The sequence below is a fragment of the Eubalaena glacialis genome, chromosome 10 (genome assembly GCF_028564815.1).
Source record: "Eubalaena glacialis isolate mEubGla1 chromosome 10, mEubGla1.1.hap2.+ XY, whole genome shotgun sequence".
NCBI lineage: Eukaryota > Metazoa > Chordata > Mammalia > Artiodactyla > Balaenidae > Eubalaena > Eubalaena glacialis.
In genome coordinates, this window is record NC_083725.1 from 115,395,065 (window position 1) to 115,414,365 (window position 19,301).

The following is a 19,301-nucleotide window of genomic DNA, read 5'->3' on the forward strand; positions in this document are numbered from 1 at the left end:
AAGAGGATACTAAGCCATATTTGTAGACGAATTTGCGTGATTCAATAGTGAAGGAGAAATGAATGGTACAGAAGATAGTTGCAGGAGGGAAGTTCTTCATGGAGGGAACGAGCTTGGGAGTAGGAAGCAAGGGAGAAGAGGCGGGCATCAATTAAGTTGGTGGCTCGATATGGTGGCAGGAAGGTGGGGGAACTTCTGTCAGACCCCCAATATTCAGGCCAAAGATCTGCCAGGTTCTGGGAGTTAATTTCCCCCTCCCTAAAATGGGCACATGTTTGGCAGCCCAAGTGGACTGTGCACTCCTCTTACCTTCGAGTACCCACCAACCCCTGGCCTGTAAGTGAGGGTAAAGGGTTAACCACGAGGTTAAAGAAAGGTCTGCGAGGTAGCAGGACGCATGAACTCTATCTAGGCCACCTCTGGGCCTGCCAGTTCTCACCAACCTCTCACCTTCTCATTTTTGGACGGGCCCAGACCCTCCCTCTCTCCTTCCACTCCACCAGGTGGAAGAGGGAGAGCTGGAGCCGGAGTCTCGGGACGCGCGCCCGTCTCCGTCGCGCCTGCGCATTCGTCCCTCGTCTCCCTGGCCCGGGAGAACCGGCAAGTAGCCCGTTCTTCGTCGCTCGCTCTCGGGCGGCGCCTGCGCAGAAGGACGAGGAAACTGGTTCCCCGTGCGCCCCCAGCGCCTGCGCGCTGCAGGCTCCGGGCCTCCGGGCCTGAGGGAGAGGAGCCGGGAAGATGGCGGCTGTGGTGGAAAATGTAGTGAAGCTGTGAGTGGCCGTTTCGATCTCTCCTAGGCTGGGAGGTCTTGTAAGGGGCCTGGGAGCAGGGGGCGGTATGGGAAGGGACGAGGCGGAGAGAGGGACGTGCCCGGGAAGGCTTTGTTGCGACTGCTAGTGGAGAGGGCAACAGGAGACTCCGGAGAAGACGTTGCGCTTCTTTGGAAACTTGTGGAGGCCCTGAGGGTGGCCCACGGGAGCCCCTAACGGGCAGCCTCCCTGTGGGGCTATGCGGTCTGGGCGCTGCCTTCATGCTGAGGGTTTCCAGAGTATGGCGCCCTTGTTGTGTACGAGAGACGGTCCCGGGTTCGCTCCCGAGACGCCTCAGTCCGGGGGAGCCGGGCAGAGCTCGGACCCGGGAGTGGCCTGGCCGCCGACCCCTTCTCATCGGCTGCACGCAACCGGCCCTGGAAGAGCAGGCTCGGCAGCCCTGGCGCTGTTAAGCACTCTGGGCTGTTTTATTCTAAACAACCCCGTGATGTTCCGGGGGGGGGGAGGGGGAGCGGGTGGTCCTTGAGTATCAGGTACCCGAGACCAAAAATATTCTTGGGAAGAATTTGTTGAGGAGCCGATACAGAGGGAAAGAACTTCAGGGAATAGGGCCTTTGCGCCGCCCAATCCCAGCCATCCAAAAGCGGGCATTGGACGGACGCGGTCCAGGCCGCCCTGCCGCCCAGATGGGCATCTAGGCCGGCCGTCTTCGCTCTGCAATACTCTTGGGCTGGGTAGATTTCGAGCAAGGTTAAAGTTAATGGTTGTTGGGTAAATGGAGAATGGCCTGTTAGCTGTGAGTTAAAGATGCCTTGGGACTTGATGTAACCCAGCCTCCTCCCTGCAGAAGAATCTGAATGAATTTTGCAATGGGTTCATGCCCCCCGTGGGCGAATACAGCAAGCTCCTTTAATGGGTAAGTTTGGCTGGCTGCAGAGGTAGGAAAATTGAGAGCTGTCTAGGTGTCTAGTTTTGGATTTTGACTGAATGACGAGGTAAAGGTTTGGGAACTCTTCTAAAGGACTCACAGCTTCTCATCTGTCTTTGTGGTGGGCTGAGCCCCACTCTTCCCAAGAGCCCTTTTTAAGGGTACATTTGCTTCTCTCCCTCCCCCTGCCTGGAGCCTTTTCTTTGAGAATGCTTTCCCACTTCCATTAAGCTAAGTGCCTTCTCCTTCTCCTCTTGTGGGTTTTTTTTTTTTTTTTTTTAACTTGCTTTCAGCTCCATCCTGCTGCCTCTTTCAGCCACCCCTCCTCCCAACACTATTATCTTTCTCTCTGATCTGCCCACTCCAGTTTCCCCAGCTCTCTCTTCAAGCTGACATTTCCCTCAATTTAGAAATGATGCTGTTGATCTGCCATTTATATAGTTATCCTTCCTGACTCAGATGTTCTTTCTTTGTTTCCCTACCTTTCTCTTTGTTGACTCCCCCTGTCCCATTGTAAGGGGAGGTTTTACACAGGTTTCATGCTTCTCGAAAAAGAATCAAAGCTTCTACCTTGGAAACCTTACTGTACTGGGGGAATGTCAGACTAGCCTAGGTTTAAGAGTTATATGTAATGAGATTCTTTGTGTTGGAAGACTTTCATCGGGAAAATAGGGTTAGCAACCCTTTTGTGTGATGTTAGAAATGAGGGTTTGGCCATTTAAATAGAGCATGACTTCTTATTTCTCTTTAAAGAACTGTAGAGATCGTGAGGGTCACCAGCCACTGGTTCCTGAATACCAGTAATGAGAAACCAACTTTCTCCTCCTCAGTTCTAGCTGTAGAGAGCTGTGGACCACAGTTAATACATTTCCCTACAGAGCTTGCCCTTTAAGAAGGGACTTGCAGTCTTCCTGTACCATTCTCATCCTGGAAAGAGGTGCTTTTCTGGCGCTTCTCTTGATCATGGTGTGCCTAGTCTTCTGACAGCTGAGGTTATACATCGAGGTCAGGACTGCTAGCTCATTTTTTCTGACTTGCATCTTCTTCTGGGAGAAGAATTTCCCTGTTTATAAATTCTCTTTCCCTCCCAAATGTGGTGTCAGAATTGAAACAATCTTTAAGGGGTCTTACTAGGGCAAAATAATAGTATAAAATAGCTATGGTTGCTGACTGGTTTTGAAATCCTCTGAGTTAGGTAACGAGATCTGGAGAATGATGTAACCTTGAAATTTCTTGAAATAGGAGCCTTAGATTCTTAAGAGATCTCTCTCATTCTCTCTTGCTCTATCCTCATCAGATCCTCTCTTCCTCCAACTGGTGTTTCATTCTCAGCTCTCTTACTCACAAGACAGTTTGCCCCACCTTCCGAAATCCCACTTAACTCAAAAGAGCTTTGATAGAACATCTCTCCTCCATCCCCCACAGCTGTTTCCAGCTTCCTTGTTCTGACTTTGCAGCTCTCAGCCTGTCTAGCCCTTCCTTCCATTTGACTTACAGTGTCAGTGTCAATTCCCATCAGTGGAAACAAAGGAGCTGCTGCACTCAGCCTTGTTTATCCAGTTTTCCTCTGTTTAGTGAGGACATGGCTGCCTCCTAAATGCGAGCAAATATGAGCCTGTTCCCTTTGCTCTACTCTCCAATACAGGATTCATGCCTACCTCAAATTACAGTCATTACGGCTCATTGAATCAAGCCAGGCTGTCTTGTGGTGTCACAAGATGTGTGTGCAGTGTGTGTCTTTTTCAGTTGCTGGGAATGTGCTAAGCTGTGCCTAAGTGGTCTATTGTGGCTGCCCAGTGAAAGCCCCCCTCAGATTCCAGAGAAGGGTTTGTTGCTGTAGCTTGAGTTATGGACATAAACAACAGAGGACCTCGGTTCAGCTTCTCTTGCTAGGAGTCTCCCTCTTGTAGAATATGTCAGAGCTTATCTAGTTCAGCCTCCCCAGTCAATAGCATAGGAACCTGAGGTCCACGTAGGTTGATTAAATGTCCACGTTTATGTGGTGACTTGCAGCCAAGCCAGGTCTTTTTACTCCTTAGTCAAGATGTTTCAGACACCATCATGGGTACTGAGGATATTGTGGGAAAGAAATCATCTCTGCCCTCATTTTGTTTATTTTGAGATTGATTGGATATATAAATGTGAATACAGTTAAAGTTCCCATACTAAAGTACTTGTTAAACCCTGAAGCATGAGAACAAGATTGGTTCTATATACATGCTTCTTAATTTATTTACTTTTATTTTTGGCTGCGTTGGATCTTCATTGCTGTGCGCAGGCTTTCTCTAGTTGTGGTGAGCCGGGGCTACTCTTTGTTGCAGTGTGCGGGCTTCTTATTGCGGTGGCTTCTCTTGTTGCAGAGCACGGGCTCTAGGTGCACGGGCTTCAATAGTTGTGGCTCGCGGGCTCTAGAGCGCAGGCTCAGTAGTTGTGGCGCACAGGCTTAGTTGCTCTGCGGCATGTGGGATCTTCCCGGACCAGGGATCAAACCCGTGTCCCCTGCATTGGCAGGTGGATTCTCAACCACTGCACCACCAGGGAAGCCCATACATGCTTCTTAGAACCAGATAACTCCTGGCACTGTGCAGTTTTGCAGCTTTTTAAAGCACTTTAAAAAATCAGATTTCAAATTGAATCTTTTGAGTCCAAGAAGTTTCTTTCCTAAAAAATTTGATGGTGTGAGAATGGAGAAGGGCCTAGGATAGGCCTTTGAGGAAACAGGTTTTGTATCAGTGTAATGGTACTCAGTAGAAAGTAGTCTTCGAGAGTGTTCAAGTATTTTCTGATATTTTCCATTGATTGTAAAATTAGTATATAGAATTAGTTAGTTGGCTAAACACCTAGTTTAAAATTCAGAAGATATAAAATGGCACATAGGAGAAAGTCCCCTAGTCACCTGGTTTTTCTCCTTGGAGGCCTACAGTTTCTTTTCCACCAATTGGCTACATAAATGGTGGCATCCTATAACACTCCTCAGCCCTGTAGCTTTTTTTTTTTTCTAGTTATCTTGGAGATTGTTTAATGTTAGTACATGAAGAGCTTCCTTCTTTTTTTTTTTTTTTTTTTTCATGGCTAAGTAGAATTTCATTGTATAGATAGTTTGTATAGATAGAGTTTGTATAGAGTTTGCTAAATATAGTTTCATAAGTCCCCCAGACCTTTTTGAACTCTTTTCTCATTTGTAAAAAGGAGCTAACCTCTGCTTCTCAGAATCCTGAGGGTTAAGAGAAATAGCATCTTGGCTAGCACAAGGTTATACTCTTGAGAGGCACAGAATGAACATTATTTTCTTCCCCTCTTTGTGGGTTAGACTAAGGTCCAATTAGACACATGATGAAATCCTGTGTTCCTGACGGTAATTTATTTGTAAAGTACCTTTCCTCATAATGGCTTAGTGAAGGGGCTTGGTGTCCCATGAGGCAGAAATGGTAGCAAATAAAAGCAGAGTGACACTCTCCGAGTCCCTTGAGCCTTCTAGAGAAGCAGATGGCAAGTGAAAGGGATAGCTCAGCACCAGCCCAACACATACACACACACACACACACACACCTGATCTTTGTCTTTCCTGCAGCCTTGGGGAGCAGTATTACAAAGATGCAATGGAGCAGTGCCACAATTACAACGCCCGCCTCTGTGCTGAGCGCAGCGTGCGCCTGCCTTTCTTGGACTCACAGACCGGAGTAGCACAGAGCAACTGTTATATCTGGATGGAAAAGCGACACCGGGGTCCAGGTGAGGGTCCACTCAGGAGCACAAGGAGGAAGAAGCTTCCTCATCTTAGGGGATGAGCAGCTGAAAGGGTTTTCCTTACTGCTTTCCACCCATGGATGATTATAGTCTTACCATGATTAGAAGCCCAGGGAGGATGAAGCATCTTTGTTTTCTGCAGGGCTGCACTGCTGAAGCTCTTGTTGGGCTTCTGGAGAGCTATGTGTTAGCCAAGGCCTCTGAGCTTACATCTCTTTTTCTTGTCCCCACCCCATCCCCAGGCCCTCACTGTCCATATTCCTCCCTTGCTCTAGAACTCAGTCAGGGCCTACTCATGCAGAAAGTGTTTGGTATTATTTTCTAGGGTTAGGTCTTGACTTCTCTCTCTTTTTCCCTTCCACAGGATTGGCCTCTGGGCAGCTGTACTCCTACCCTGCCCGGCGCTGGCGGAAAAAGCGGCGAGCCCACCCTCCTGAGGATCCAAGACTCTCTTTCCCATCTATTAAACCAGGTAAAGCGCACTCCTCCCTGAGCAGGGGCATAGCCTGCTGTGTAGTAGGAGGCCTGCCAATCACCTGTTACGTACCAGGCCCAGTGCTAGATCCTAAAGATACTAAAACGTATGAGATGTGATTCCTTCTGTAAAGAACTCAGTCAAATGGAAGAGACAGGTAAACAGATAAGTTACGGTGCCAAGTGAACCACGGTGTCTTGGTTCCTGGGCAGCCAGAGACCAGAAGACAGTGACTGGCTAGTGGCTGGTCTAGCACTTTAAACACCCGGAGAGGTCTGCTTTCAGCCCTTCTGAGCCTCGCCTCCTCCTGGCCTTGCCTGCAGACACAGACCAGACCCTGAAGAAGGAGGGGCTGATCTCTCAGGACGGCAGTAGTTTAGAGGCTCTGTTGCGCACCGACCCCCTGGAGAAGCGAGGCGCCCCAGATCCCCGAGTTGATGATGACAGCCTGGGCGAGTTTCCTGTGACGAACAGTCGAGCACGGAAGGTACAAGATTAACACTGTGGTTAAGGGAACTTTGATGGAATTCAGTCTCCTCTTCATCAGAGGCCACCCAGTAATCAGAATAGAAGTAGAAGCTGTGGGCCTGGAGGCAGCCACCTGGAGTTCTGTTGCTGCTCCATTCCTTAATGAGAACTTCGTTGTTACCTTCCAGTCTTTCCTGCTCCTTTCCTTCTAACTACACACTCTCATTCATCTTCTGTTGCCACCACAGTTTTTTGGTGCCTGGGGTTTCATGGGTGATGCAGACCTGGTCCCTGCCAACAAGGAAGATAAAACTGTACATAAAAATAATAAGAGCTAAAAATATGCCAGGCACTGTGCTAAGTGCTTTTCCATCATCTTCTCCAGTCTCTACAACCTTATGAAATAGGTATTGTTGCCCATTTCACATATAGGGAGGCTGCAGCAGGTCAGTGAAAAACAAAAACTTCCCACCAGGCCACCCAAGTAAGCAGGAAAGCTCTAATTTAAATCTGGGAAGTGAGGTGTCGGAAGAGAACCACCGCTAACATGCACCTAAGGTGGCAGATCAGAGGCAGGAGAGGCCACAGCTACTTGGGGTATCAGGGAAAGTTTTATGAAAACATGGGGTTTGATTTAGCCACTTGGAGATGATGGGAAAGGCATTCCAGGCTAGGGGAGCAACATGAAGAGAGGCGCAGAGGAAGGAGAGCCCAAAGCACTGAAAGAACAGCAGTGAGGAGTGAGACTGGAGTGGAGGGGCCAGGTCACAGAGGAGGCTGTGGGCGGCCTGGGCCCATCCCATCGTGGGGGAGCTTTTGGATGTTCCTTATTTCTGCCCATCCTGATCTTCCTGTCCACTCAGCGGATCCTAGAACCGGATGACTTCCTGGATGACCTCGATGATGAGGACTATGAAGAAGACACTCCCAAGCGTCGGGGCAAGGGGAAGTCCAAGGTGAGGGGCCAAGTGCTACCTGCAGCCTGGGGGCTCAGGTAGCCTGCAGAGTCCCACTGTTTTATTGCTTGTTGTTGCCATTTTCCCTCTTGAGTGAGATTAGCAGCCAGCTTCCAGGAGAGTCTAACTCCTCAGGCCTAGACACCTTATTAAGGGCACCTTTTTGCTCTTCTTCACAGGGTAAAGGTGTGGGCAGTGCCCGTAAGAAGCTGGACGCTTCCATCCTGGAGGATCGAGATAAACCCTATGCCTGTGACAGTGAGTGCCTCACGAGTGGGTGGGTAGTCCTTGCCTTGGACCCAGCTCCTCAGTATATGAGAGGAGGGAAGGTTGTGTTCTTGTTCAAAGTGGTAAAACAAGCCTGGACTCTTGTCCTGCCTGCTGACTGGTTCCCTCTGAGATCCCTGAGAGGCCCTAGCCTCCGCTCCATGGTGGGTGAGCCCTGCATGCTCTGGGGGAGATTGCTGTCCTCAGGGTGGGGGTACCCGTGAGGGGCACACACAGCAGGCAGGGTTGGCCTCAAATAGGTGGCATCCAGGTCTGCTGGCCCCAATCAAGTCAGGGCCCCAGGAGTCCAACACTGACTTTTTCAATGTCTGTTCTCTCTCCCCCTTTTCTCTCTCTTGCCCCACTTCTGTCCCTCCACCCTGGGAGCACCATCACCGCTGGGGTTTCTCTCTCGTTTGCTCCGCTTTCCTGCTGCTGCCGCACCTGTCTCAAGTGTATCAAGGCCTTCTTCTCATGACTTTTCTTTCTGTCTTTCAGATAGTTTCAAACAAAAGCATACCTCGAAAGCGCCCCAGAGAGGTAGCTCTCTCAACTTTTCAGACTTTTGGTTTTCCTATCCCTTTTTCCCTCCTCCCTTGTTCCTGCCTTTCTCATCTGTGATGCTAGTCTTAAAGTCTCTGGAATGGCATGGGGATAGGAGCGATGGACCTTCTACTGTGCTCCGCTCCTCACAGTCCTGGAAGCTGCCTTTACCACTGCTTGTCTCCCACAAAGTTGCTCCTAGGGCTGCTCGGGCCCACTGCATGGGGTGGCTTCAAAAGCATTCCAAGGAACCCGTTACAGACAGATCCCTCTTCTCCCCCTTCCCCAAAACGGACACAGAGTGGTCAGCTAACGTTCCCCACCATCCCGCCACCCCCTCCTCCCATCCCTTCCCTGCTCCTTTCCTGCTGCCCCCTGCTCTTCTTGGTATCACTGCTCAAAACTGAGATGCCTCATGGGGATCTGCTTTCCTTGCTGGTTGGGGGCTGGGGGGGTTGGGCAGGGCACTGATGTGGGAGTGTCTTTGAGTTTCTTTGGGAGACGGCTACCCCAGCAGACTCAGTTGGTAGGTTATCCCCAAGAGATCCACCCCCTAGCTCCTTTATTTGGGCAGAGATGGGCTATGTTATATATGGAGTAGCATGAGCCTCCTTCATTTACTGAGAGGTAAAAAAGTTTGGAGTCTCTGCTACCTTTCCTCCTTCCTGCCATATTGCAAGACTATAGAAATTTCCTCTCCCTCCTGACCTGGAGCTCCCCAGACTATTCCCAGGGCAGGCGGTGATGGGGCAAGGGCTCAGCCTCCCAGACAGCCTATGTGGAGGAGTAGAGGTGGCCATGGGCTGGGGTTTAGTAGGGAGAAGAGCCATGGAAGCTGGAGAGCCCCAGGCCTGATGTTCCTGGCCAGGGGGAGGTGGCTGTCACTAAAGGCCTGTCCCTGAGCAGAGCTGATGGGGGTGATTACCTCTGCCTCAGGTGGAGCCCACAGCTTAGCGGGGCAGGGATGTGGTACTCTGGGATCCTGACAACTTTCTCTGCAATCTTCTCCGCGCTTAGTTTGTGGAAAACGTTACAAGAACCGACCAGGCCTCAGTTACCACTATGCCCACTCCCACTTGGCTGAGGAGGAGGGCGAGGACAAGGAAGACTCGCAGCCACCCACCCCGGTTTCCCAGAGGTCCGAGGAGCAGAAATGTAAGCTGGTGTCAGAGGTGGGGCAAGCAGGAGTCGGCCTGGTTATGAAAAGCCCTCCCTGTCGGGATGTTGAGAGACCCAGAGGCCCACCTGGGTATCATGAAAGTTCTTCCCTTTCTCCCTGTAGCCAAGAAGGGTCCCGATGGATTGGCCCTGCCCAACAACTACTGTGACTTCTGCCTGGGGGACTCCAAGATCAACAAGAAGACAGGACAGCCCGAGGAGCTGGTGTCCTGTTCTGACTGTGGCCGCTCAGGTACCTCCAACCCAGGGCCAGGGCAGCCCTAGCCGGCACCCAGTCCCCGAGGGGCTCGTGGCTTGCCAGCATCCAGTGGCTGTCACAGTCAAGCAGGTCACCTCGCTTCTCCCCGATCTCCGGCTGCCTGTTTCACTTGCTCCCCCCCACAGGGCATCCGTCCTGCCTCCAGTTCACCCCCGTGATGATGGCAGCAGTGAAGACCTACCGCTGGCAGTGCATCGAGTGCAAGTGCTGCAACATCTGTGGCACCTCCGAGAACGATGTGCGTGTGTCGTCCCGTCCCACCCCGCCCCCCCGCCCCCAGCACGCTCCTGCTCAGCTTTTAACTGTACTTTCCACCCGTGGGAACTTTGATTTGTTTGGCAGGTGTTCACTGAGTACCGACTTTGTGTCAGACACTGTTTTAGGCAATAAGCACGCTAAAGACAAACAAGGTCCCTGCTTTCATGGGGTTTACATTCTTGCGGGAACAAGCAGTAAGCAAGGAAATGGGTGACGTTTTTATGATATTCCATGAAGAAAATGAAACCAGTAATGTGGCAGAGAGTAACTGGATAACTGATTTAGATAGAGGTCTTTTCTGAGGAGGTGATGTTGGTGTCGAGGTTTGGATGATACAAAGGAGACAGTCCAGGAGGATTTGGGGAGAGAGTATTCCCAGGAAAGAGTAGCCAGCACAAAGGCCTAAAGGTGGACACACTGGGTGGATCGAGGCCACTGTGGCCGGCTGGAGCCCTCCTGCAGTGGGAGAGCAAGTAAAAGATGAGACTGGAAGGCAGGTGCCATCAGGTCTGAGAGTTTAATCAGGAGTGATGTGGTTTGTCTTACATTTTAAAAAGGTAACTTTGGCTGCTCTGTGGAGAATAGATTGGGAGGGAACAATGTGGAGGCCATGCGATCCGTTAGGTGGCTGGTGGCGTCCAGGTGGGATGACAGTAGTGACTCTGTCTGGGTGGAAGTGGACAGCAGTGATTTTCTGTCCAGAGGGTCCCATGTCTGTTCTTACTGCCATCTATCCTGCCCCTCCTGGAATTAGCAGCCGTGTCTGCAGAAGCCCTCCTTCCTACCTGTCCCCAGCGGCCCAACTGAGGCCCATTAGTCATTCACCTCCCCCCTTCCTCTTCCATCTTGCCTTCTCTAGGACCAGCTGCTCTTCTGTGATGACTGCGATCGTGGCTACCACATGTATTGTCTCACCCCCTCTATGTCTGAGCCTCCTGAAGGTAGGTTTCCCTGATCTCTTACTCAGAACAAGTATTTTATTAGTAACTTGGAAAATCACCTGTATGGTAATTGAGTTCTCATATCAGTGATACATTCTTTCAGATTAGGGAGTAGGCACATTGCCTTCACTCAGTTCAGAGTGCTTTCCTAGCATTGCAACTTTGAGGCTTTAATGTTTGTACATTATCACCAGATAACATTTACAAACACAGAAAATCGACAGCCTGAGAGAAAACAGATGCTGAGCAGAGAATAATTACCAGAAGGAGAGATTTGTTTTCCTCCAACAAGTCTAAGAAACTCAGTTCGTAGTTTGTCTGACGCGAGACTAGTTTTAGCACTCCACTCTCCACAGATGTGAGCGTTCTTTTCTGCCAGTGCGGGGGAGGGAGTTGAACCTGGAGCCTGAGTGAGTCGCTCTGGCCCTCCAGCAGTGCTTAACGATGCTTCAAGTTTGTGGAAGGTCTTCGACAAAACCAGTGGTGACACCAAAAAGTGGCTGCCTCGCCGCAAGTCCTCTTCCAGCCAGGTGTCTGTGCCGAAGCCCCTCCTTTATAGAAATTCAGAAGCTTACTCAGGAGGACACAAAGGCCTAGTAGCTGTTACTGTGACAAAGGATGTGGGCCAGCATTACAGGCGAGAGAAAGTAGCTCACTGTGTGATGTGGGCTGACTTGTAGTGTAGGTCAGACTGCTGTCACCCCCTAGAGAAGGAGGCCACTAACAAAGTCTGAGGGTCCTTTAGCAGCTGCAGGGGAGCACTCAGCTTTTTCATCTGTCATACCGCGTTTATAAGTTTCATCTGTCATGCCATGTTTGAGGAGAAGTAGTGTGTTTTTTGGGTTTTTTTAATCATAAAATATCAGTTCACAGGCACAATTCTACATTAACTGTAGAAAGGCTTTCCTAATGAAGTGCTGTCAGACACTGAGGTAGTGGAGAGTTGCAGGCAGCTCGCAGGGGGACCCCGTAGAACCATCAGATGGTCTAGGCTCTAGGTCAGGGGTTTGCAAACTATGACCCTCTGGCCAAACCTAGCTGCAGCTAGTATATATAGCTCACAAGCTAAAAATGACTTTTACTTTTTTTTTTTTAATTAATTAATTTATTTATTTATTTATGTACTTATGGCTGTGTTGGGTCTTCGTTTCTGTGTGAGGGCTTTCTCTAGTTGCGGCAAGTGGGGGCCACTCTTCATCGCGGTGCGCGGACCTCTCACTATTGCGGCCTCTCTTGTTGCGGAGCACAGGCTCCAGACGCGCAGGCTCAGCAATTGTGGCTCACAGGCCTAATCGCTCCGCGGCATGTGGGATCTTCCCAGACCAGGGCTCGAACCCGTGTCCCCTGCATTGGCAGGCAGATTCTCAACCACTGTGCCACCAGGGAAGCCCGACTTTTACATTTTTAAAGAGAGGTTTTTTTTAAAAAAAGATGTGGCTGAGACTGTATGTGGCTCACAAAGCCTCAAGTAGTTAACACTCTCTGGCTACTTACAGAAAAGCTTATCAACTGCTGCATATTTACCTTTGGGTCAGAAAGGATCTTACCTTTTTGAAAGTCACATATCTCTGAAGAGCTGATAAAAGCTGTGGATTCTTTCCCCGAGAATAATGTTCGAATACACATATGTACAATTATGCTTATAACTTCAAGGCATTAAGGGCTAATTTTGTTTCTCAAAAAATAAAAGCATAGAAGAATCCAACCATAGCAAATATTAATAAACAAGGTATGAGCTAGTTATTTTTCTCATAAGGGACATTATTTCCTGTTTTTCTATGAAACCAGACTTGGGTCACAACAAGTTGGGTCATCATAGTTGGCCCCCTTTCCTCTGATTGGGTCCTCAGCCTCTGCTCAGACACCTAGTGACGGTGGGGAGCCCTTCTCATCTTTCCGTGGTCTTCACAGAAAGCTGTCTTATGTGGAATCAATATTGGTTTCTCTAGAGCCTCTATTCATGATCTCTATTCTAACCTTCAGGGCCATGAGAATGAAGTCTGGTTCTTCTGTAAGCACAAGTTTAAAGCTTTTTAAAGCTTTAAAAAAGTTATCTCTACCCAGGTCCTCTTTAGTGATTCTGATTTAATAGGCCAAGAGGCGTCTGTATTCTGAAATAGGCCTCCAGGCAATTATTTCTTATATCTCCATTGAGAATTATTTTTCATGATATTTGGAGACCTAGAGTTCCTCCCTGCTCAGGATAACTGTGAAACTTTGCTACTGCAGAACATCTCCCATCCTACCTGTAGCCAATCCTGCTACTGGAGGTGAGGTGTGGGGAGTAGAAGGACAGCAGATGAGGATTGTGCGGGGCCCCTCCTAACCCCGTTATTCTTCTCTGCAGGAAGTTGGAGCTGCCACTTGTGTCTGGACCTGCTGAAGGAGAAAGCTTCCATCTACCAGAATCAGAACTCCTCTTGATGTGGCCACCCCCGATCCCCCATACATCTAGGGCTGTTTCTCTCCTGTTTTTCATACCCACCTTCCCTTCCTAATCTCTTTCACAAGTCCAGAGAACCTCGGGGAGGTCGTGCCAACCTGCCTTTGGCAGCAGCAAGCTGAGGTGGCAGCTCTGACCGCCTCTGGCCCCAGGCCCTCAGGGAGAACGGAGCATCACACTGCCCCAAGGCATACCTGTGGGCCCAGCTTCTCACTGTTCTCCATGAAGTGCATTCACTCTGTCTGCCTTGGGCCCCGGCCCTGGTATTCACAGGGTTCAAACCGTGTCCTCTGAGAAAGAGTGGGAGAGCAGCTCACTTCTCTCAGCTCTGCCTCCACTCTGGTCCCCAGGGTTTTCCCTTCCCCTGGAGGTGAGCCAGGCTGGGGCCTCTGCCAGAGCAGCTGGGAGTGAGAACTGAGCAAGCTTGCAAGAAGCTTCCGGTGCCCTCTGTGCTGCTTAGCCTCACAGCCTCCTTCCCCCAGAGTGGCTCTCTGCGGCTCTCTGTTCCTGCTACCCAGGGTCCTTTGCCTGAGCCAGGATGCTCTTGGTCACCCTCCTGGCTCTATCCCATTCCCACCACCCCACCCCACGGGGAGTAGCAGCTTCACCTGATTGTTCCTTGTGCTTCCTGGCTCACTGTCACAGGCCCTGGTCTCTAGTGACTGAAGCATTCCCCACCCTTGTTATTTCCTGTCTTCTGCCTCCCCTCCTTATTCCCTTTGGTTTTGTGGGGAGAGGGGAAGCATTAGGGGGCCAGGCCAACTGCTTGGGGGCCACAGGGAGATGTTGGATAATGTGCCTGTTTTTTAACTCGATGAAAAAGCCTACCTCCGAAACCCCCTTTTTGTTCTTCCTGGACCTGGGCATTCAGCTCCTGCCCTTAACTGAATTGGGAGCCTCTGCCTCCTGCTCTGTGTATCCTGGTTCCTGGGTGGTGGGGAAGCCACATAGACATCCCTTTCTTCCCTGGCACACTCGCTAGCAGCTGGTAAGGTCTTCGCACTCTGATTCTTCAATTTTCTGCCTGGTGACACATTAAGTAGTGTGGGGGGCGGGGACAGTCCATGCCAGGACACCCTGGAGTGTCCTTCCCCTTGGCTGTGGGCAGGCCCTAATTCACTGTCACTTTGGAGTTGAGGTGTCTTTTTTTTTTTTCTTTCTTTCTTTAGTTCCTGTATTCTAAGCATTAGTACAAATAAACATTTTTACACAGAGCCCTCTGCTGGATTGTTTATCTCCAGACTCCCTTTCCTGGTTAAGGCCACTTCATCCTAAAACTTTCTTCCTTAGGACAGTGCCTTTTAAATGTTTTGAAGCATAGCTTTTACCCCAAATTAAAATTTTTGCTTAACCTCAATTAAGTTGATATAAAATTGGGTATTTTAATTTCTTATGTAAATTAGGTTATAACAATTTTTTTATAAAGAACAATGAAGTTTTGATTAATACAAAATTTGGGTTAAAAAATAACTTTAAAATCCTGTTTATTTCTGTATTTTTGTTGGTTTGGAGGAAATTCTGCTGGATTTGTATATGCAAGTGGTGACAGGTTTGTAACAGTTGACCTTGCGATTTCAGATACTTAAAAAATAGGTCCAGAAGCTTGATTATAATGACAGGAAAATTAATGACATCACAGTAAAACACATGAAACCTTTTTGTACGAGTAATGAACATGAGCAGAGAGATACCTCAGCCTTGCTTGCCTGACGTACTTTCATTGTATGCAGTGTGCATGAACTCAGCCCATAGCGCAGCGCTGCAGCCTTCCTCCAGGCATATATACATGTACAAAAATGTTTCCTTTTCCTGCAGCCGTTTTAAAGATTTGAATCAGTTATGAGCCCCCTGAAGTATCTTTAAGGTTTTCTGGGACAGTCTGAAAGCCACTGTTTCCTACTGAAAGGTGTGGCCTAGGCCCTTGTGTTCAGTTAAGTAAGCAGGGTGCTCTAGTTTGGGAACTGTGTTAGGGACAGCACAGCCCCCATCCTCGTGCCTTTACATGGAAGTAGGCCTGGAGCAGAGGGAGGAAAGCAATGAAATGATCCTTGGTGGTTCAGTAGTCTAAGGCCAGAACAGATAGACGAAAAATGTAAGAAATGAGAATGCTGATGAGAACACTAGCAGGCATGAGTGAGAGGAAATTTGGAAAGTTAGCGGGAGGTGGATCCTGCATACAGCAGGATGGAAGAGGGAGCAGGATTGGGATGGGAAGGGAAGCCTGTGAGAAAGGGGACTCATCTGTGGCCCCAGCCCTCCAATCAGCTGTGAAGGGAGAGGAAAGCAGGCTAGATCTGAATGGGGAGCACTAGACCCCAGGTTAGAAAGTCTATATTTGATTGCAAAGAACTGAAGGCTACCAAGGAAGGGAATAATATTAAATCGTGAGTTTGGGAACTAGAATCTTGCCAACAGGTACCAAAACTAAATAAAAATTAGTATTTGGGACTTCCCTGGCTGTCCAGTGGTTAAGACTCCACGCTTCCAATGCCGGGGCACGGGTTCGATCCTTGGTTGGGGAACTAAGATCCCGCATGCTGCGTGGCATGGCCAAAAAAAAAAAAAAAAAAAAATTAGACTTTTCTCACCCTAAACCAGAACTGGCCCCAAGCAAGTAGTTTATTGTAGCCGGGCTGATAGACATGAGGCCAGTGCTGTCCATGGTAACATCTTTTGTGTAGCTTAAAACCTTCCATTTTTAAAAAAACCATTCGATGAGGGGTATTAGACCTGTTTGGCAGATGAGGAAGCTGCCTAAGGTCACGGCTAGGAAGACCTCCGGCGTTCACGCTGCCCAGAGTCTCGTCAGGCCCCGAGGGCCGGGACGCCTGAGGCTGGCGGCGCCTCCAGGACTCCCGCCGCGTCCGGGATCCGCCTCGCGTCCCTTAGCACTGGAAGCTCCGTCCCCCGGGGGACCCGGCGACCCGCCACTTTCGCTATGTCCAATGAGACTTAGCCAGGGGCGGGACGGACGCCACCGAAGGCCAATCTAATTGGGCCGGGGCGGGGCTGAGGCGGTGGGAGCGGAACGGCGGGCTGCGGTCTTCCCTGTCGGGAGAGGGCCCGGCGCGGGCGGCGCGCTTGGGGTCCTGCTGTGCGCGCGCCCGTCGCCCGCGCAGCCCCTCTGTCCGCTCCGCGCGTCCCTCCCCTGCTCTCCCGTAGCCGCCGGGATAGGGGCTCGGGAGCCGGGCCGGGGCCGGGGCGGGAGCCGCGGGACGAGCGCCTGAGGTGGGTGCGGAGCGGGAGGCGGGGAGGCCTGGAGGCCCGGCGGGCGGATGACTGGGTCCGCCCTGCCGACGGACCCCGGGTCACCGTGGGGAGAGGCCGGCCGGGTTGCGGAGACCGACTCCCGGCCTGCCTGGGTCCCGGACGCTCGTCCCCGCGCCGTGGTACCCCTCCCAGGCCACGACCCTCCCGGCTGAGGACACCCCGCCCCTCTCGCTGCCCGCGGCCTCCTAACCCCTCTGGCCCTTTGTCGCCTGTGCACCTGCCCTTTCGGCCTTGTGCTCCTACTCCCCTTCCAGGCAGGACCCTGGCCCAGCCTTACCTGCTCAGGACCCAGCACCAAATTAGACTTGCTCCTTCAGCCCCCAATCCGTCCCTCTTTGTCGTCTGTACACCTGTCACCTCAATTCTGTTCATTCACTCCACCACCCTGCCCCGAACATCTTCATCTAAATCCAGCCTAGGCCGTCATCCCCATCCCCCTCCCCCTCTCGGGGATTCCTCCCGCCAGCTCTGATTATCCCTACACCTGCCCCACTCGGCCCCAGGCCCCCTGTCCTCGCCCGTCCACTCTCCTTTGTTGCCTCTGCAGCTGTCCCCTCGGATCTATTCATCCTTCTCCCCCAAACCCCAGCCCACACTCCCTTCTCCCTCTGACCGGGGGGCCACCTCCTCTGGGCTCTGTTCTGTCATTTCTCCCCATCAGTGCCCGGCCCACTGCTCGCTCAGCCTGGCCATTTCCCTTCCTTTGAGCCCAGCCCTCTCACCTCCTGCTCAGGGTACCCTCACCCTCTTCCAGCTGGTCCAGTCTTCCCTGGCCTCTCCCCCACACCAGCCTGTCTCCCAGCCTCGTATGTCTCTTTTCTTACTGACCTCCTCTCCCAACACGAGTGGCCTCCACCGTTGCCCCCGCTCACCGTTTCCTCCCCACACAGGTGCTGTGGAGACACCATGGAGCTGTGCAGCAAGAAGAAGCTTCACGCCCTGTCCCTGGCCGAGAAGATCCAGGTGCTGGAACTGCTGGATGAGTCCAAGATGTCCCAGTCGGAGGTGGCCCGGCGCTTCCAGGTCTCCCAGCCCCAGATCTCCCGCATCTGCAAGAATAAGGAGAAGCTGCTGGCGGACTGGTGCAGTGGCACGGCCAACCGGGAGCGCAAACGCAAGCGGGAGTCCAAGTACAGCGGGATCGATGAGGCTCTGCTCTGCTGGTACCACATTGCCCAGGCCAAGGCCTGGGACGTGACGGGGCCCATGCTGCTCCACAAAGCCAAGGAGCTGGCCGACATCATGGGCCAGGACTTTGTGCCCAGCATCGGCTGGCTGGTCCGCTGGAAACGCCGAAACAACGTGGGCTTCGGGGCCCGCCACGTAGTGGCGCCTCCGTTCACCCCTGAGCCGCCTCCCCTAGCTCCCACGCCCCAGGCCCAGCTGCCTCTTTCTCTTAAAGATTTCTCCCCAGAGGACATTTTTGGGTGTGCTGAAGTGCCCTTGCTATATCGGGCAGTGCCCGGCAGAGTGGGTGTGTGTGATCGGGTACAGGTACTGCTGTGTGCCAACAGCAGGGGCACAGAGAAACGGCGGGTGTTGGTCAGTGGGCTCCAGGCTGCCCCAAGATGCTTCTTTGGGGTCAGCAGTGAGGCCCTGCCCGCCTCCTACCACCCTGACCTGGCCATCCCCTGGTCAGAATGGTTGGCACAGTTTGATCGGGACATGGGTCGGCAGGGTCGACAGGTAGCCTTGCTGCTGGCTGCCCGAGTGGTGGAGGAGTTGGCAGGCCTGCCCGGGCTCGGCCACGTGAAGCTCTTGCCTCTGTCCGCTGCTAGCACCACGCCTTCCCTGCCCAGCTCCGTGGTCCGGGCCTTTAAGGCCCATTACCGGCGCCGTCTGTTGGGCAAGCTGGCTGCCGCCCAGAGCGAGAAGGCTGGCACATCGCTAGCTGAGGCCGGGGCAGGCATCACAGTGCTGGACGCTCTACACATGGCAGCAGCGGCCTGGGCCAAGGTGCCTCTCCAGCTCATCGTGAGCAGCTTTGTTCAGGAAGGGCTGGCTCCAGGCAAAACGCCCCTGGCCCCGCACAAAGCCTCGGAGATGCCACCTGTCCCCAGGGGGCTGAGCCTCGAGGAGTTTTCCCGCTTTGTGGACCTGGAGGGTGAGGAGCCTGCGTCTGGAGGGTGCAAAGAGGAGGTGGGCACTGAAGACCAGGAGGGGGGCGGAGAGGACAGCTTCGAGCCCCTGCCCACCAAAGCCGACGCCCTCCGGGCTCTGGGCACGTTGAGGAGGTGGTTTGAGTGCAATGGCACTGCCCCTGAGCTATTTGAAAATTTCTACGCCTGTGAGGAGGAGGTGGAGCGACTCTGCTGCCTGTGAAGGACCCTTCCAGCCGGAACCCCCTCCTCTCCTGTTTCCCATGGAAACGCCCTCTCTCAGAAGGCAGATGGGGGGCTGGTCTCTTTCCCGTGGAAATGGAGCTTTTGTGAAAGGTGTTGAAGGGAGACAAGTTGGGAGACTAAGTCTAAGCTCTGAGCGAAAGTTCTCCAAGCCCCGAGAAGAGGGTCTAAAGATGGGGTGTCAGGGAGTGAAGCTAGGCTGCATAGTTTCTGAACCTCTGTGGAGTCAGGGACTTGGGAAGGTGGAATTCGGGCTTTACAGATAGGCCGATCCCTTGAATTCTGTGTTAAAAACAGCTCTGCTTCTGGAAATAAAGTTTTTAATCAGAAAAGAGGCCAGGGTGTTATTTTCACGGGAGAAGGGTGAAAACTTTCAACTCAGATTTTTAAAGTTGATTGCTGAGGCTTGCTGCAACGCGGCTGTCCGGAGCTGTCTGCGGTGACCAGTAGTGAAC

At 51.8% G+C, this 19,301-nt stretch overlaps 2 protein-coding genes across 3 annotated transcripts; both read left to right on the forward strand.

Annotated features, from left to right (window-relative positions):
• The first annotated feature begins 681 nt into the window (after positions 1–681).
• DPF2 (double PHD fingers 2) lies at positions 682–14,448 on the forward strand. Of its 2 annotated transcripts, XM_061202014.1 has the most exons (12): positions 688–770; positions 1,618–1,686; positions 5,270–5,430; positions 5,810–5,917; positions 6,244–6,407; positions 7,252–7,344; positions 7,524–7,602; positions 9,172–9,309; positions 9,437–9,565; positions 9,718–9,830; positions 10,710–10,791; positions 13,139–14,448. In XM_061202014.1, exons 2-12 carry the CDS (start codon positions 1,628–1,630, stop codon positions 13,213–13,215), a joined length of 1,203 nt encoding a protein of 400 aa, XP_061057997.1. In that variant the 5' UTR covers positions 688–770; positions 1,618–1,627; the 3' UTR covers positions 13,216–14,448. The 2 variants fall into 2 exon arrangements, with proteins under 2 accessions (XP_061057998.1, XP_061057997.1); XM_061202015.1 differs by lacking the exon at positions 1,618–1,686 and having other exon boundaries at positions 682–770.
• A 1,995-nt stretch (positions 14,449–16,443) lies between these two features.
• Positions 16,444–18,985, forward strand: TIGD3 (tigger transposable element derived 3). The gene is made up of 2 exons (XM_061203632.1): positions 16,444–16,462; positions 17,395–18,985. The coding sequence occupies exon 2, from the start codon at positions 17,411–17,413 to the stop codon at positions 18,824–18,826; it is 1,416 nt and encodes a 471-aa protein (XP_061059615.1). The 5' UTR covers positions 16,444–16,462; positions 17,395–17,410; the 3' UTR covers positions 18,827–18,985.
• The last annotated feature ends 316 nt before the right edge of the window (positions 18,986–19,301 follow it).

Excerpts from the sequence above, each read along its gene's own strand:
- TIGD3 (XM_061203632.1), top strand. The coding sequence starts at position 17,411 with ATGGAGCTGTGCAGCAAGAAGAAGCTTCACGCCCTGTCCCTGGCCGAG.
- DPF2 (XM_061202014.1), top strand. The coding sequence starts at position 1,628 with ATGAATTTTGCAATGGGTTCATGCCCCCCGTGGGCGAATACAGCAAGC. Across the intron at positions 9,310-9,436 it reads GAGGTCCGAGGAGCAGAAAT|CCAAGAAGGGTCCCGATGGA; the intron begins GTAAGCTGGTGT and ends TTCTCCCTGTAG. Across the intron at positions 9,566-9,717 it reads TTCTGACTGTGGCCGCTCAG|GGCATCCGTCCTGCCTCCAG; the intron begins GTACCTCCAACC and ends TCCCCCCCACAG.